Below are 19,514 nucleotides of genomic sequence, written 5' to 3'. Positions count from 1 at the left end.
CAGATTTGCTTTTTCATTTATTGTATGCCCTTAGGTAAATTACTTAACTTCTCTAGGCCTCATCTTATTTAAATGGGTTAATGAATATAGCACAGTGCCTGACTCACAGTAAGTATTCAATAAATGACAGCTACAATTGAAAGTAAATTTGTTTTAGGTGTTAGGACTTAAACATAAGGATCTATGGGATATTTTTTATTTGGGCACAAATCAGGCATACACTGTAAACTTCATACTGTAGTTAGTAAACACTGAACATATTAATGGGCTAAATAAAGATTAGATAGGTGTAAATAATTCATAAAAGATTAAGCAGGGCTTCCCTGGTGGGGCGCAGTAGTTGAGAGTCCGCCTGCCAATGCAGGGGACACGGGTTCGTGCCCCAGTCTGGGAAGATCCCACATGCCGCGGAGCAGCTAGGCCTGTAAGCCATGGCCGCTGAGCCTGCGTGTCTGGAGTTTGTCCTTTTCTTTCTGGCAGACACTATATTTTCAATTGTGGACACTTGAGTCTGTATTATTTTAAAATACTCTTGAGAATTTCTTTGGCATCCAGTTCTGTATGTGATAATGTTACTTTAAAAAATCTTGAATGCTTGTCTTTTAGGAAAACTGTTATTCTGATTTTTTAAAACATTTTAATTCTTATGGTTGGAAGCAAAAATAGTTGTTCACATATAATGATAATTGCTGTTTGATTAACCTTACAAAGTATATTAGGACATATCTCTTCAGATTTAGTTACTTAATTTAAAAAAAACAAGCCAGCTTCTCTCTTTTCATGTTTCACAAGCATAAAACCTAATATTTACAGGCATTTTTCCAAGAGTATTTGCCTAATCTTTGCTCAGGTGAATTCATTACTATTTTCTGTGTATATTGAAAGATTTGTGAACATGTTTTCTATTTGAATGTTGTCATGTAAAGTAAGATTCAAACATGTTATTTAATAGTGGCTTGATCAACTCCTTTTATTTTTCCCCAGGAGGATAGCAAACAAGCACAGTTTTTAGCCTTGGCAGTTGTATACTTTATCTCTGTTCTTATGGTCTCGAAGTACAGAGACATTTTGGAACCCCAAAATGAAAGGCATAGCCAGTCTTTTAAGGAAACTGGTAGTGAAAGCGGGAATTTATCACTCCCTGGTAAGTTTCTGTATTTTATTATCTGGCATCCAAAGTTCAAGTAAAACATTACCTACTTATGATAGTTAAAATATTGATTCTGGAATTTATGTATAAAGTGAGAGTATGTATTTATTTTTACTAATAACCAAATATTTTAAGTACCATTGCAATTGGGAGATGGTTTCTGTTCGTTAAGTGAGCCATCTATTTGAAAGATGAGAAAATGTTATTCTTTTTTTAAAAAAAATAAATAAATTTATTTATTTATTTTTGGCTGCTTTGGTTTTTCGTTGCTGCGTGCGGGCTTTCTCTAGTTGTGACAAGCAGGGGCTACTCTTTGTTGTGGTGCGTGGGTTCTCACTGTGGTGACTTCTCTTTTTTTTTTTTTTTTTTTTTTTGCGGTATGCGGGCCTCTCACTGTTGTGGCCTCTCCCATTGTGGAGCACAGGCTCCGGACACACAGGTTCAGTGGCCATGGCTCACGGGCCCAGCCGCTCTGCGGCATGTGGGATCTTCCCGGACCGGGGCAAGAACCTGTGTCCCCTGCATTGGCAGGTGGACTCTCAACCACTGCGCCACCAGGGAAGCCTGCGGTGACTTCTCTTGTTGCGGAACATGGGCTCTAGGCCTGCGGGCTTCAGTAGTTGTGGCTCGCGGGCTCTAGAGCGCAGGCTCAGTAGTTGCGATGCATGGGCTTAGCTGCTCTGTGGCATGTGGGATCTTCCCGGACCAGGGCTCGAACCTGTGTCCCCTGCATTGGCAGGCGGATTCTTAACCACTGAGCCACCACAGAAGCCTGAGAATATGTTATTCTTTACAAATAAAATATTAGACATTTTTGTTTAACTCCACATTTGTTGTAAAGAATAAATAACATATTTTCTTATGAGACAGATTTGTTAACAAATAACTATAATAATTGGAGTTATAAAATTAGCTGCCAGTTATAGGGAAAGTTATAAAATTAGCTGCCAGTTATAGAGAAGCAGGTATTGTAGTTATAGAAGTAGCTGTTACCCAACAGGGGTGATTTATTTATCCAATCAATATTCATTCCGTACCTCCTAGGTTCTTGTTCATTATTAATGAACAAAAGAAAAAAAAAGTCTGCCCTCCTGGAGCTTGAATTCTAGTGAGAGGAAGTAGAAAATAAGTACATTTAATAAATAAATTGTATAGTATTGATTATTTTAGAAGGTGTTAAGTCCTAAGAAAAGAAAAATTGAATGGGGAAAATTATCAGGAATGACCAGGAGAAAGGGGGTATTTCACTCTAAGGAGAAAGGGATTTTCACTCTAAGGAGAATGAGAAATTATTGGAGGGTTTTGAGTACAGGAGTTAGAATTGATATATGTTTTTTAAAGTAACACTTTTAAGAATACACCCTACGGGGCAAGAAAAACCAATGTTTTAGTTATGTACTGCTGTGTTACATGTTACCTCAAAGCTAAAACTCACAAAACTCACTGTTTTAGTCTTGTTATCATGATTCCATGAATTTGATTCAGATAAGTCGCAGTGGTAATGATTCATCCCTGCTATGATTCAGTGGTAATGATTCAACCCCTGTTGTTTGCTGGGGTTGGAAAATCCGAAATGGCTTTTCTCCTCATTAATCTAGTGCCTCAGCTAGAATGGCTCCAAGAGCTAGGGCTGAATGACTGAAATGGCTAAGCTGGGGTTGTATGTGTGGGGCCTTGCTACTTGTTCTCAGATGAATTTCTTGGTTTTACTCCAACCAGGTAGCCAGATTGTTTATAGAGGTCTTCAGAGATTCTGAGAATGTACAGATTGCCAGTTCTTAAGCTTGGGCACAGAACTGGCCCACTTCTACCACATTCGGTTGGTTGCAGTGAGTCAGGCCCAGCCCAGACTCAACAACTTCTCAAGGGGGTGAATACCAGGAAGCATGGCCAATAGAACCATTAATGTCACAGTCTTAACATAGCCAGTTAGGAGGATATTGCAATAACCTAGGCAAGAGGTAATTTTGGGGATGGACTAGGGTGGTAGCTGTAGGGCTAGTGAGAAGCAGTCAGATTCTGGATATATTTTGATAGTGAGAAAACAGGATTTTAAAATATTTGCTGTGGATATGCAAAAGATGGAAGGTAGTCAAGAATGATTATAAGGTGCACTTGGATAGACTGAAGGTGAAACATACTAAAGGAAGAAGATAAGAAATTCAGTTTCCAACATGTTGAGTTTGTGATGTCTTTTAGACATATAAAAGAAGATGCAGAATAGGCAGTTATATATAACAGTCTGAATTTTATTTATTTGTGTAGTTATTTATTGAAATAGTGGTATTTAAAACTTTGAGAGTTAATGAGACCACTAAGGAAATAAATGTTGATAGAGAAGATAAAAGGATTAAGAACTGAGTACTAAGTCCCTTCAAGTTAAGAAATCCAGGAGAAAAAGAAGTGAAGGAGGTAAGGAAGGAACAACAGTAAGGTAGTAGATGAAAAACCAGAAGAGCATCGTGTCCTGTAAGCCAAGTGAAAAAAGTATTGTCACGTTGGAGAGAATAATCAGTTGCTGCTGCTATGTCAAGTGCTGTTAGGACTGAGAACTGACCATTGGATTTACCAAGATGGAGCATTTTTGTTGGAATGGAGTGAACACCTGATTGGGGGGAATGAAAATCAAGTAGAAAAGGTGATGCTCCCTGTTGAACTAGATTTTAAGGACCATTGAATTATTCAATTATTTAGGAGTGGTAACAAGTGTTCTAGCAGTAGAAACCATGATTGAGGTAGAGGTAATTATTGGTGTTGTAAAGTATTATGTGTTATGCCATGAGTAGCAGGAGATAAAGCTGGAGTTGAATAGTCATCTGAAAAATACTTATTGACTACCTACTACTTGCCAGGCATTGTTGTAGGCCCAGGCATTGTCATAGGTGCTGGAGAGGAAGTGTTAAAGAACGTACATTCCCTGCCCTGATAAAGTTTACAACTTAGCCGACTCATATTATTGAAGAACCTTGTACTTTATCCTAAGGATTTTGGACTTTTTCTTATAGGCCAATGGCTTTCAACCTTGTGTTGGTACCCATTGGTATGTCATATTCAGTTTGGGGTTTTCTAAGATATTTTGTTATTATTTATTATTATTTTATTAAACCATCTAATTATTTACTGAGTACATTTTCTAGATTATTTAATTTGTTTTTTACCTTTTAGAACATGCTGTATATTTCATAATTTAAAATAATTAGGACTGAGTGTACCTTTTTAAAATGAGTTGTAAATTTTTTAATTCATACTTTTCTTCTTTTTCTGGGTAAGATGGAGAAAACTCACCAGCAGCATTCAGTCCATTAACTCCAGCATCCATGGAAGAATCTGAAAGTGCATCATCTGCTCGAAGGAGGAACTCAGGCATTGGGGAAGAAATGGCTACTGGTTTAGGAAGCAATGTGGACGTAGCTCCTCCTGTAGCACCTCCAAGTGTCAGTGCAGGCCCAGATGCCATCAGTGAGGTGCTGTGCACTCTTTCTTCAGAAGTCAGTAAATCTCAGGAGACCAAAAGTGATGGAGAAAATGAATTGGATAGCAAGGCTGCACCATCAGTTCCCGTTTCAAAAAATATCAATGTGAAGGACATTCTCCGAAGCTTGGTTAACATACCAGGAGATGGAGTCACAGTGGATCCTGCCCTTCTGCCACCAGCCTGCCTTGGAGCTCTTGGTGATCTATCTGTTGAGCAGCCTGTGCAGTTCAGATCTTTTGACAGGTACTGTAAATAGTCTTTAAATATATAAATATAAGGATTTAAATATATAAATTATAAGGATTTAAAGGTTATAAATATATAAATTTATAAATATATAAATTTATTGGAGTATAGTTGCTTTACAATGTTGTGTTAGTGTATACTGTACAGCAAAGTGAATCAACTATAGGTATACATATATCCCCTCTTTTTTGGATTTCCTTCTTATTTAGGTCAGCACTGAGTAGAGTTCCCTGTGCTATACAGTAGGTTCTCATTAGTTTATAAATATATAAATTATAAGGATTTAAAGGTTAAACAAGAATTTAACTTTGTTAAATTTTGTAGCTTCAACATTAAAAACGGATGTTTTGATATAGTTTTAAAAATTATAAGGATATTTTGTTGTATGGTTTGTATATCATTTCAAATTTTTTATTTATCAACATAATTATTAAGATTGTTTAAGAATAATTTTAATATTACATTGGCAAGTTGTATATTAAATAATTTTTTTCTTCGTTTGTTACAACTTAAAAATCACCTATATTTACAAATGGTTACCTTTCATTCCCCTGCTGTCAGTACTGTGCCAGCCTTTGTGAAAAAAGGTGGGAATCTGTGGATTCCGACAGATTCAGGAATTCAACAAAGTGTTCAGAGTCTTGACAGCTTGAGAAAGCTAACTATAGATTCCTGACTTTGTTGGTTCTGCTGTCCTAAGAAACCTTTGGCCAATTTGCTTGAAAATTTTCTTTATATTAAATTTTCTGAAATTCTGCCTGTAAGACATGTATGTATGAGAGTTGTTAAGCATATTCTTTTTCAAAAATCAGTATTTTTATCTGAAAACAAGCTCTGCCTTATAGAAAAGTTGCCAGTTAAAAGAAATTTTATTTTTCCTGAATCTGTTGAGGGAAAATTGATACAGTACTACACGCCTTTTGAATATTTTATTGTATATTTTCTACATAACCACAATACATTCATCAAAATAAGGAAATTAACATTGATATAATATTAATACTACCGTCAAATCTCGAAACACCTTTCAAGTTTCACTAATTTTCTCGGTAATGCTCTTTATAGTAAAAGGATCGAATTCAGACTTATGTGTTGTATTTTGTTGTGTCTCTTTATCCTCCTTCAATTTGGAAGAACAGTTCTTTAGTCTTTCCTTAAATTTAATGACCTCGACACTTCAGAAGATGAGAGCCCAGCTGTTTTATATAATGTCCCTCAGTTTAGATTTGTCTAATTAGTGTCCTGGGGATTAGAGTCAAGCTAAAGCATCTTTGGAAGTAATATCACAGAAGTGATGCTATTTCTTCCTGTTGTATTCTAACAAGTGGCACATGGTTTTATCTCATTACTGGTGATACTCATTCTGATCATTTATAGAAATGGTATTTTCCGGGTTTCTCCACTGTTAAGGTACTCCCTGGGAAGAGGGGTTTAGAAACTGTTACCCTCCTCATCAAATGAATTCAGTACATTCATCATATGACCTTACGGTTTCATACTTTATAGGATGAATTATAATATTATTGTTATTGTTTATATTGACGCTCAGATTGTCTCTGATTTGGCCAGTGGGATTTCCTTCCAGTTGGCTTCTGTTTTCTTTTGGTATATCCTCATCATAATTTCCTTCTGTCTGGTTATTTCTTTGTGTCTCCTGTTCTCTGTATTTCATCTCATCTCCTAGTTTTCTACTTCAGACCTGCTGGCACATTAGATATCCAAGCTGGTTAAAATTATTTATATAATTAATATGCTCTGAAAGAACACAGGGAATATATAATTTTAATGGAAAATCTTTTTGCCATCATCCTCTATCATCTTACTCCCTCTACCTCTGTTTAAAGATTAGGTCAATGTCGTGGAATGATGAGATTGACAGAGTCTAAATTCCAGGTAAATAGCATATTGGTATATGTCTAATGTGACATTATAGATATAGTGGCTGCTAGATTCAGATGTCTTTTTCTTTTTTATTAGGCTTTATAATATAGGAGTTAGAATATTGACTCTAGAAATGAGATGAAACTGTTTGAGTTCTGGCTCTGTTACTTATTAACGAATTTGGACAAATTACCTCATCCTCCTGAGCCTCAATTCCCTTATCCTTACACTGTGCAATACTATACAGCTATTAAAGAGAACAAAAGCACAACAATATGTACTGGTGTGAAATGATATTGAAGATATATTAATCTATAACACTTAGCATGAAGAAATCCAGAAGTTTAAAAGATGATACCTAGTCTTAATAAGGGTATGAAGAAACACTTTTATATTGTTGAGAGGACATATTGGTACAATTTATCTGAGGGAAAATTGGCAGTTAATTAAAATTTAAAATATGTAAACCTAATTATATAAGCTTATACAGAAGATATGTGCAAGTATAAAATGTTTTCTTTCTGCAAGAGGAATTTCATAGTTAAGCTAATACCTATTGAGCTTTTACCCTGTGAAGGTGTATTAAAGTGCATTTTTTAGATAGATAGGTAGGTAGGTGGATAGATAGATACTGTTTTTATTCTTACTTTACAGATGATGAAACCTGAGGCACAGGGAAAGTAAATAAATGCTTTAAGCTTTTGCGCTAATAAATGGTGGAGCTAAAATTTAAACCATGGCCAGTGGACTCTAAATCCTGTCATTTGGCTATGCTATGCAAACGTAGTTGCCAATTTATTAAGAATTGGTTACATGTGTTGTTTCCTATGAATATAGTAAATACTATGCAGCCACTAATGAGAGAAAAGCACAACTGATGTATTGTAAAATGATATTGAAGATATATTATTAAGTGGAAAAAGCAGAGTACAGTTTAGTTTGGAATTTATGATCTTTTGAAAAAATAGATACATATGTTCCCATATGCTTCAAAAATTTATAACAAACTGCAATGGCTATATTTTGAGGGTGAGAAGAGGTGTAAATGATTAGGTTTTTTCTGATATTCACAATTTTTATGAATTTGTTTAAATTTGTATTAGTCTTAGATTGAATAGTGAGAATAACTTAAGGGTAGAGTTTTACATTTAATAAATCTTACTAATATACTCAAAGTTGTTTCCTTATAAATTCCCCGAATTTCATGTATTTTGGGATTTATTTCTTTTTAAATAGCATAGAAATTGTCTATGCCTTAGTGATACCTTCAGTGTGTAGGTTACAAACTTATTTAGGGAACTGTGCACAGGGAATACATTTTAAAGGGGTTTATTGAAACAGGAAACAAAGGGGAATTTTGGTGATAGCATTTTTCAGGAGGTTATTTGGAACTTACATGTCTGGTATGCATTTAACATACTATCTGATGGCAAGCAAACTGCTCTGTTTTTACCCCCTCTTTTTCTTAGCAAGAGACACCTTTTGAAAAACTATTTTCATGCAGCTTTAGACCAGAGGAATATCTTTGAGAATTTCAAAGCGTCCTTCTGATCATGTATTTATCTCTGGAATGCTGTGTCAGAAATCACAACTCTCCTCATATCTTAAGAATTATCAACTTCCAAGCAATAGCTGGAACGTTTAGAGTAACAGCTACATGAGTGGAACCTTGCTGAAAGGCTGCCAGGTTGTGGGCCTTTGTGGATGGCAAGGTGTTTGTGTTCATTCCCATGCCAACATTCTTGCTCTTATCTAATTTGAAGATCCTCTCTGGTGATTAGCGGATGCCAGGGATTTATCTTGATAAAGTTCAAGGGCTTGTCTGGCTTTTCAGCTAGATCCTTAGGGACTAAAGTACTAGGCTTAAAATGCTCTTTTCTCCTTTAGTGAACTATTTGCATGTTAAAGAAAATAGCATTTATGTGAAAGTTTGTGATAATTCAAACTGATATAATTCTGAAATGGAACTTCTGAACCTTAGTGATCTGGAAGACATTGTTGCTTTATGTCGTTACTCAATAAAAAGAAATCTTTAAAAAAGTATCCCTAGTTCAGGTAAGAAAAAAAAAAGTCAAGTGTTTACACTATCTCTGGAGACTTAGGAAAATTACTTCTTTCTCATCTGTAAAATGGGGATAATAATATGTAGTACTTACCTAATGGGTTGTTATAAATATAAATAATTCCCTCATATGTTGTTATAAATATAAATAGCATAATTCATATACGTCCTTAGCATAGTGCTCACAAATACTAATTATTCATTAAAGTTGGTGAGTATAAAGAAAAAAGCAATAATATGTGAAATTTTATACTTTAATATTTGGTTTTTAATTGAAAGTTTGGAAAAATAGCTTATATAACTAAAAGACTTACCTGTCTTCCAAATTTTTTATGCCAAAAAAGTTTGAAGTGCTTTTTGTTAAAATTGTTGGCTGATATTAAAAATTCAGTAATTTATTTCTTGAAAATTAACAAGGATTTCAATTTGTCTTTTAAATGGAAACTTAAGCTGTAGCCTGAGAACAATGGCATTTTATTAAAACTTTAAGACATGCTTTACTAGTTTAGATTTACACTTTCATACATGATAAATATGATAGCTTAAAGACCCCCCCGTATTGAAGATTTTAGTCTTGTACACAGAAATTTTATAATTTAACAATAGTAAAAACAGTTGGAATGAAAATATCCTGAAATCTGCCTACTGCTTAATGTCCTTTTAAGGGAATCTTTGTTACTGAATTTTCTTTGTTTTTATGTGGCCGAAAGCTAAAGTATTAGTATGTTACTTCTTCAGTGATGTTTGAATCAGTCATTGAATTTGGACATTGATTAATTTTATTTTTCTATTATGTACTAACTACATAGCGGGGCTAAAGAATGCAACTTTTCCATTTCTGAGCAGATATATTTTTGTATTTTAGTAGTAGTAGTACATATTTAATATCTTGGAAATCTTTATTAGCATTGCTTATAGATGATTATATTATAGAATTACCTTTAAATGTTAATATGATTGTGGTGATGGTTGCACAATTCTATGAACATTCTAAAAACCATTTAATTGTATACTGTACATGAATAAATTGTATGGAATGTGAATTATATCTCAATAAAACGTAAAGGTCAGTATGAGGAAACAGTTCAAATTAGAGGCTCTTGTTTAGATAAACCCAGAATTGTGGGACAGTTCTGCCATTTACCTTGGCAAGTTACTTTACCTTTCTGAGGTTTACTTTTTAAATTTTCTTAAATGGAGGTAATTTGTATGTTAGGATTGTTTTGTGAATTGAGTAATAATTCTTGGCATATTGTCAGTGCTTAATCGTAGCATTCATTAATAATTTATTAAGTTTATATAATAGGATCATGTAGAAGCACAAAGAATAGTGGACTCTGACTTGGCAATCTGGGGAGGCTTACCTTTGAGCAAGGTTTTGAAAGGTGAGAAGGAAGTTAGCTGGCAAGCAGGACTAAGAGGAAGGCGTCTTGGTAGAGAAATAACACATACAGAGGACTGGAGTTGTGAAAGCATGTACATGCTCAGTTCAAGAACCATAACAGCATATTGCAGTAGTGTGTAAGGAGTGCTAGTTAAATGTAAATTCATATAGGAAGCCACACTTCAGATGTGTCAGGAATGAGAATATGTGAAAGATACTGGACAATAAATATTTACTGAACTGAAATAAAGTATAGCTATTATTCATGGTTGAAAACATTATTAGGGGCTTCCCTGGTGGCGCAGTGGTTGAGAGTCCACCTGCCGATGCAGGGGACACGGGTTCGTGCCCCGGTCCGGGAAGATCCCACATGCCGCGGAGCGGCTGGGCCCGTGAGCCATGGCCACTGAGCCTGCGCGTCCGGAGCCTGTGCTCCGCAGCGGGAGAGGCCACAACGGTGAGAGGCCCGCGTACCGCAAAAAAAAACCAAACAAAAAACATTATTAATGGCAGTTGTTTAAAGGAATAGAAATGAGGTCAAGTTCTTTTGTTATCTTTTATTAACTGTACCATCTTGGACACATAGAGATTGTGCATATTATGGGACATCTGTGGTAAACATTTTTTTTTTGTTACCAGCTTTCCAACATTTTATTATGAAAATGTTCAGACATACAGAGAATTTGCAAGAATTGTACACTGAACACCCAGAGACCCACCACTGAGATTCTGCAATTAGCCTTTAACTGTTTGCTTCATCTTAGAGTTCTCCATATAGCCATCTCTCTATTCATCAGTCATTCTTATTTTTCTGATGCATTTCAGAGTAAGTCGCATACATCAGATCACTTCACTCAAACATTTCAGGCGCAGATCTCTAACCAGACATCAATACTGTTTTTAAGGTGAAATGTACATACAACAACAGGCATAAATTTTTAAGTATGCCATTTGATGAGTTTTGACAAATTAAACACCTGTGTAACCTAAATTTCCAATCAAGATATCATCAGTCTTGAAAGTTCCTTCATGCTCCTTCTCAGCCAATGCCTGTCTCCACCCCGCACAGGCAATTATTGTTCTATTTTTTAATTTTTAAATTTATTTTTATTTATTTTTTAAACAATAGATTAGTTTTGTCTTTTCTAGAACTTCATGTAAAAGGAAATACAAAATTTCTGTTCCTCTGTATACGGCTTCCTTCACTCAACATAATGCTTTTGAGATTCATATGTGTTACGTTAATCAGTAGTTTGTATGTTTTTATTGCTGGATATTATTCCATTGTAAAAACACACCACCATATTTTTATTCATTTTTCTGCTTAAAGGATTCTGGGCTATTTCCAGTTTTTGGCTCTTATCAGTAAAGCTATCTGAATGTTATTGTACCTATTTTTTGTGGACTTCAGTTATCTGGAGGAAATTTCTAAGAGTGGAATTGCTGGTACATAGGGTAGGTTTATGGCTTAAGTTTCAAATATAGAAAAAGCAATTTCACTTTTCTAAATGTTAATTTCTATTGCTCCTATCAGTACTTGCCTATTGTATGAGTAAACTAAATCTTGCTAGTTCTTTCTTTTGTGAGCAAATGTCTAAGTAAATTCTCCATATTCCCCCCGCCCCCCCCGCTGCCCCCGTCCCCCCAAAATAGGTTACTAGGAAATAGGTAGCTAGAGATTTTCTTAAACAATAGGCTTGTAAATATTTGCCCCATGGTAGGTAATATACAAATTACATTTTTTATTGTTTTCTGAATGTGCTACCAGCACACGTGTACACACACACACACACACACACACACACACACACACGCACGTGTGCACAGAGGGGGTCATCTGCTCCCCCTAAAGTCAATAATCTTCATCCGATATAAGCTACCGTGATTTAAGCACACCATTTTGGATTGAGGGCTCAGGTGGCTGTTGCTTCTATTTTTTAGTGTATAGTTAACATTGGCAGTCACCCTTATAATGATGTGACACCAGCTACCCCCAAGTACATTGAATAAGCCATGCCTAGCACAAGAGAACTTGATTTAATTGGCAACAGTGTTTGCTGTCACATGATAGGCACTGAAGTAAAACGAAACCTATTTCACTTTGTATTATCTCTTTTTGATGTAACAGTGAAAACAAAATGTATTTTTAAAGTGCTGGAATTATATAATTTTCACTGTGGAATACATATATCTGGATCAAGTATCTAAGTAACTTTATTTAGGAACTGAATACTTTAAAGCTGTTAAGGGAGTACTTGAAGCTTGCAGTTACAATATTGTCAACAAAAGATGTGATTAAATAAATTGAATGTTGAAGACTTTAGGCTTATGGTTAATACCAGGTAATTAAAAGTAAGCACTGCTGTGGGAGTGCATTATATATTAGCTGTCCTCTTTACCTCATTAACTGGGGTTTTGCATGTTTATGGAGCTAACTTCAATTAAAAATGCCTTTTAAGTTATGCCTATTAAGGTCTTTTAGTTACTATTTTGGTATAAAGTATTACACTTAAATGAAATTGGTATATCGTAAATACCTGTGTTTGAGTAATACCCAAGATGAACAAATTTGATTATTTGATATTTTTACATCTAGGTTTTTTATGCCTATGCATTGTTTTTTCTGTGTAATATAAGACAGTCTATGAGAGTTAAAAAGTAAAACTTTGCTTGTATACATGTTAAAAAATTGTTCATACCTGCATTTTCTTAACCTTATAAGATTTCTAAGGTTTTATCATTTCAACTTAGTGGTGCTTTAAAATCCTTACAGAAGCATGTTGAGTTTTCTGCTTCACTTCTGAGGTTAAGAAAAAGTTAATTAATTTTCCATTTGAATGCCAAATTCCTATTTTCCTATATACCTTTGGTTATATTTTAAGGTGGATAATTAAAGATGATCCTAAATTTAAAGAATATTATAAATATAAATTGAAATGTTAAAACTGATTATTATATTTTTGTAGAACATTGTCTCGATTCTAAAAAAATGAAGTATAAATAACTGTGAACACCACTGAAGAGATTTCTTATTGAGAGTATATTCTAAGTTGTACATCAAAATAGAGATAAGAAAAAGTTAGGAAAAAGAAGTTGGTTTCCTATTTTCTGTTTTGAAATTCATGTAATTAACTTGAGTGATTTTCTGTATTTTAAAATTTATTTACTTTCTTTATTACAGAAGTGTCATCGTGGCAACAAAAAAATCAGCAGTCTTACCTTCAACACTTACAAGTATACCTACCAATGCTGTCAGTGTGGTTTCTTCAGTAGATTCAGCCCAAGCCTCAGATGTGGGGGGAGAATCACCTGGTGAGTTTGTTATCAGCGATTTCAACAAAAAAGTTCTTAATCCCATTGCAAAGCTTAGGATTTTTGATTAAGTTAAATAGTTTTATTAGGCATATTTTGAATGATTATGCTTTTGTATTATGTTGTTGATTATTTGATGATTTTCTGAATCATCATTTTTGAGTAATATGAAATAAATTAAATCAAGGATTTTAATACTTTCTCCACTTAAACATAGTAGTGTATGACAAATTGGATGCTGCTGGTTGGGTGGTTGAATGAATGACAGATGTATTAAAATACTTTTTTCCTTTCCTTTCACTTGAGAAGATGTGTATAGATAGTGGTTAATATGAGAAAGTTTTGCTGACATTTGGTCTTCTAATCTGGTTATCAGTTGCCAGATGTTTATATGGTATCCAGTACTTTGCTTTCTCTTGCATAGTTTTTGAATTAGATGCTTGGAAAGGGAATGCTGCCCTCAAGTCTATCATCATTCTAGCATTAGTCACAGTAGTTCAATAACTCTTACTACAATTTGATTTTTGCCCCGCCTCTCTCTCTCTATTCCTTCCTAACGTAAAAGCCTTTTGGTGCACATGTATGGGTGCAAGATCCTATATCCCTAGATGTTGATTGGAAGCTCAGTGATAATAGCAGGTGAACTTGAAGACTATGTGATATTAAAAAGACCAAGTTAGGACAAAGGGAATATTATTTTATATAAGTAGTGTATTTCTAAGTGTTGTGCTATTTCATTAAAAAATACCCCAAAAAACTAAAAAAAAAAAAATTAATCCCCCAAAGGAGTCATCCTCTCTTGTTACTCTAGGATGAGATTAATGAAAAATAAAAGGAATTTTGAAGGAATGACTAGGTGGATTATGTTAAAATCAGAAATAATGTTTTTCCTTCATCTTTTGCGACATCTCAGGCCTCCTATCCAATGTTCTACCTTTATTTGGTAAACCGGTATATCTCAGCGAGTTTTGCTGCTAACTTGAGTTTCTACTAGCCAGTTGTCAGGGACATTTAATTTTTCCTTTCTGTGTACTATGTATCATGTGTTCCAGAAACAAGACTAGTATTTTTTAAAAAAATATTTATTTATTTAAATTTATTTGGTTGCGGGTTTTAGTTGTGGCAAGCAGGCTCCTTAGTTGCGGCATGTGGGCTCCTTAGTTGTGGCATGTGAACTCTTAGTTGCAGCATGCATGTGGGATCTAGTTCCCTGACGAGGGATCGAACTTGGGCCCCCTGCATTGGGAGCATGGAGTCTTAACCACTGCACCACCAGGGAAGTCCCAGGATTGTTTATTTCTTTTGTCTTTCCTGCTTTTCTTTTTCCTTTCATTGTAGTTATTTTACTTGTGCTAACAAAAACTTTTTTTCAAAGTTTTAAATGTGATTAATTCTTTACAAATTTCTTAGTGTTAAGTGATAATAGAAAATGCTCACAGTAGGTTAAGTAAAAAAAAAATTACATGCAATACTTTACATGCTATGAAATCATAACTATGTGAAGTATGTATATACTTTTCATACATGGAAGAAGCAAGGAAATGTACTCTGAAGTTACTTGATTATTTCCATGAATTAATGGAAATTTTGATTTTCAAAATTTTTAATTTTAGTATATTTTCCAAAAATTTATCAGTAATCCTGTATTATTTTTATAATTAGGAAAGAATAGTTGTTGAAGAAAAATATCCACAAGGAAACCAAAAGCTGCAGTGGTAGTAGACAGTTTTGTGCTGCCTTGTTTCTTACTTTATTAAAACATTTTTTAAGATTAATAGACCTTATATTTTAGGTCAGTTTTAGGTTATAGAAAAATAGAAAGGAAAGTAGGGAGTTCCCATATATGCTCTCAACCTCACCCTCTCTGCATTTCTCTGTTGTTAACATCTTGCAATAGTGTGGTATATGTGTTACATTTTGTTTTTCATCATTCATTGTCTTAGTGAGAAACAATAAAGGAAAGTAAGTGTAGAACTCCAGCAAAATTTCCTCTTCTTTATTTTCTCCTTCTTTATTTCCTTCATCATTATACTTTGATACTTTTTTTTTTTTTTTTTTTTACTTTGGAGAAGCAGCAATTTGGGGATCTATTTTGGACTGGTTACGCAAATTTCTGTTCTTCCACCTCCATCCAAAGGCCTTAAAAAAAATCAACTGTGATTTTTCTAGACAAGCCCCTGTTGGGAAAAAGTCAGATGTTACTAATATCTATGAAACTTTCTGCTGTCTTTTAAATTCAGTAATAGTGAATTCCTAATAACTTCCCAAAGCATATGTAGTAAATTCAGAGGTTCACAGTACACTGAGTAAAATATTATCATCTTATTTTGAATATATTACCCTTTAATTTCAGTTTATGGGGCAAGGTAAATAGGATCCTCTGATTTCTTTTAAATATATTTTTCAAAATTCATGCAGTCTTTGACTTATTTCAATAAAGCCAGAAAAAATGTTAAACAAGTAAATAAAATTGGTACAAGGGGAAGAAAAAAAAATTCATGCAGTCTTCAGAAGAGATAAGAAACAGAAAGAAAGCTGATATATGAGTAATATTTGATATAAAACAGCATAACAAATTTCTTTCTGAAGCCATTGTATATTTTCCAGTAAGTTCATTACAATGTAAAATACCCTGAAGAACCATATGCAGAATTACAAAATAATTTGCTATCTTGAAGACTATCATATTTATTGGTAAAACCCCACAAAACCCTGTATCCAGCCCATAATGTACCCTTTTCTCCCTCTTATTTAAATTTTGTATAACTTGTGGTGGTAGTGTTTCTCAAATAGTTCCCAGTTTTTTCCATTTTGGGGTAGAATTTGTAGTTCATTTCCTTTATTTAGCTCCCTTTATTTTAAAAAAAATTCGTTCCTTTTTAAAAATGACAAGTCATTCTGAGTTGTTCTTGTGATGATGGTCTTTATTTTTGTCACTTGTTTTGATTTCCATACCTGACTTTTCCTTTCCTCTTCCTCTGTCACTAGGCTCTTGTTTTCACTTATATGGTGTCTCGATTTTAGTTTATTATTTCCATTCCATTGATTGCTGCCATGAACATTACTGCCTTGATAAGAAATCTAACCCAACTGAATGTTTTCAGTCATCCTATTTCTTACTCTCCTACAGCCCTATTTTTCGTGTTTTGCCTACTATACTTGCCCTTGTAGTCTGTTCTCTTTTCACTTGGAATTCAAACAAATAGTTATCTCTCTGCCATCAATATTTTTAGCTGATAGATTTTTGTTTTCTTTTTGGTAGATCTCTTGATTTAAGTTATTTGCCATTAAAAAAAATAGGCTATACAGTATATCAAAGCTTATTATGCTGCTTCTGGTTCAAGCAAGATTTGGGAAAAATGATTTGTGGATGAATTGATTGCTATTGTGATTACATGGTGAGCTGGGCAGTTTATTCTTGCAGATCTGGGTAACTTAGGTATTATTCTTGGTTTGATCTTGGATTATTTTCTTTACATGAAAGTACAGTTAATATCTGTCTCTGTGGACCATAAACCTTTGTGTCTTGGGACGACTTCAGTTCTGAATTTTATAGTGAGTCAGCAACAAAAAGTGAACTGCTCATAGTTAGTAATAGATTATTGGTTAATAAAAAAATATACCCGATAGTACATAGTACATTAGCAAAAATGGGAACTTCCTTGGAAGAAACCATGTTGAACAGAAAACATAAAATATGAGTTTTGTAGCAAAGAAGTTTAAACTATTTGGAAATTTTGATATCAAAATGGGATTTCTATGTTTTACGTGTGGCACAATTAAAGACAAACTAGGACTGGATCCCAGAAAAAGAATGAGAACTTGTCAACTTATGTGAGGTCAAAGATTTTTCTGTCAAAACATTACCACCCAAATAATTTTATAATTTTGTGAAAAAATTAAGGATTTGTTAATACATTTTATTTTTATTTATTTAAAAAATTTTATTTTTTATTTTTATTTTTGGCTGCATTGGGTCTTTGTTGCTGTGCGTGGGCTTTCTCTAGTTGAGGCGAGCGGGGCTACTCTTTGTTGAGGCGCGCGGGCTTCTCATTGCAGTGGCTTCTCTTGTTGCGGAGCACGGGCTCTAGGCGCACTGCCTTCAGTAGTTGTGGCACGTGAGCTCTAGAGTGCGTGCAGGCTCAGTAGTTGTGGTACACGGGATTAGTTGCTCCGCGACATGTGAGATCTTCCCGGGCCGGGCTCGAACTCTTGTCCCCTGCATCGGCAGGCGGATTCTTAACCACTGTGCAACCAGGGAAGCCCTGGAAATACATTTTAAAACAGTGTACATTATTAAAACTATGATCAGTATCCAAGTTTTGACTCATACAAATTTCAGATTTTAGTTTGAATAATGTTTCTTAGCTTTTGTAGCATTTTATTAGCAAAAAAGTGTAATATAATAATAATGGCAAACCTTTCGTAAGAAGTGGTAAAAGATTCATCAGAAGAAACAAGGTTTGCCCTTTGTGTATGCATATTTATTTATAAAGAACACTAAAAGAGAAAATAGGGTTTTTAGTAAATATATCAAAATCTGTAAATTTTAGTTACTCATTAGTAAAGGTTTAATTGTCCAGACTACAATATGTGTTAAGATGCAGTTACTCTTTTTTCAAATGTCCGGTGGTGTTTTCAAATATGTTTGATTTGCAAAGCGTAAACGATTAAAACAAAATTGAAGCTAACCCAATGAAGGAACTAAACAGACTGTTCTTAAATAATTTATGTGCTGAGTGTTTGCTAATTTGCAAAATTTAACAGTTACACTACTTACCAGAGTATTAGGCTCTACTGTGTATCAGAGCCATGCATATTATAAATTAGTATGTTTATTTTTAATGTTGAAGGAAAATTTTGATTCTTTGCTTTATATAATCTTTGACCCAAGAGGCTTATCTTTACTTATCCAATAAAAGTTTCTTTTATTTAATGAAGAATTTTAGCTGGGCATATAGACTATCCCTCCCTGAATTGGTCTGGAATGGGTGGGGAGGGAAAGAGGGAGAAAAGGAGAGAGAAGGCAATTAAAAAAATAACCGTGTTTAGGGATTAAATATTGGCATTTGTATTAATAGTACTTTTTTGCAAAGGACATTATTTATGTAGACCCTTAGGGACCTTGAATTAACAATCGGCTATTCCCTGGATAGATGCTAGACAGATGATCTATTTACATTTTCCCTTTTGTTCTTTTGAATGTCTGGAAGACTGTCAGTTTGAAGGAGCCAGTTTATCAGTGCAAGGATAAGGAAAAGATAAGTCAGTACCATTCCATATGTTGGAAGTAGCTTCTGAATTTACATGTTTGATCACTTGTTGAAAATATTTTTATTGTTAAATTGATTAAAAACAAATTTGTCATAAATTTATGATTTTTTAAGCTGAGTTGAAAAAATGCTGAATGTATTTGGAAGTTACATTTTTCTGTCTGGTAGGAATGAAGGTCAACCTGGTGTGAAATTACTGATATATTTATTTTTTATGTGATTTTTTTTTCCTTAAAACAATTGCTAGTTGATTCACTTATCTTTGTTGGTAATGTATTTTCTTATGATTTGAAAAGATCACTTTATAAAAAATCCCTTTCTGCTCTAGTCTTTTTAAGGTTTGAAAATTGGCATTATTTCTAGGGTAGTGTCAAGAAAGCGTTTTTGTTACTGTTTCATGTAGAGCCACCAATGCTCCTTGACTTTTTCAAATTTTGATATATATATATTTCACCTCATTAAAATTAGTCTCAATTTGTGCAGTAAAAGCTAATGTTGTTTTAAACTACTGTCTGAATTGAAGCCTCATACAAACATTTTCTTGCAATTTATTACTTCTATCTCTTTTTAAGTAGATGAGGCCTTATGTGTTCCTTTTCGTCAACTTCAGAAAAGCTCAAGAAAAAATACCAATTAGGCCTTTTAGTTTTTATTTTTATTTTTTGCGGTACGCGGGCCTCTCACTGTTGTGGCCTCTCCCAATGCGGAGCACAGGCTCCGGATGCGCAGGC

The 19,514-nt window shown here is 34.2% G+C and overlaps 1 protein-coding gene across 1 annotated transcript in view; it reads left to right on the top strand.

Annotated features, from left to right (window-relative positions):
• Positions 1-19,514, top strand: part of LRBA (LPS responsive beige-like anchor protein) — a 600,745-nt gene that overhangs the window by 52,219 nt on the left and 529,012 nt on the right. The window contains exons 17-19 of the mRNA XM_082652852.1: positions 985-1,144; positions 4,421-4,868; positions 13,380-13,510. Of these exons, the coding sequence (XP_082508978.1) occupies positions 985-1,144; positions 4,421-4,868; positions 13,380-13,510 (739 nt within the window). The remainder of the gene's footprint in view (positions 1-984; positions 1,145-4,420; positions 4,869-13,379; positions 13,511-19,514) is intronic.

The sequence above is a fragment of the Grampus griseus genome, assembly GCF_964374135.1.
Source record: "Grampus griseus genome assembly, chromosome: 4".
NCBI classification, from domain to species: domain Eukaryota; kingdom Metazoa; phylum Chordata; class Mammalia; order Artiodactyla; family Delphinidae; genus Grampus; species Grampus griseus.
The sequence above is the reverse complement of the archived record's forward strand: the minus strand, read 5'-3'. Positions and strand labels throughout refer to the sequence as shown.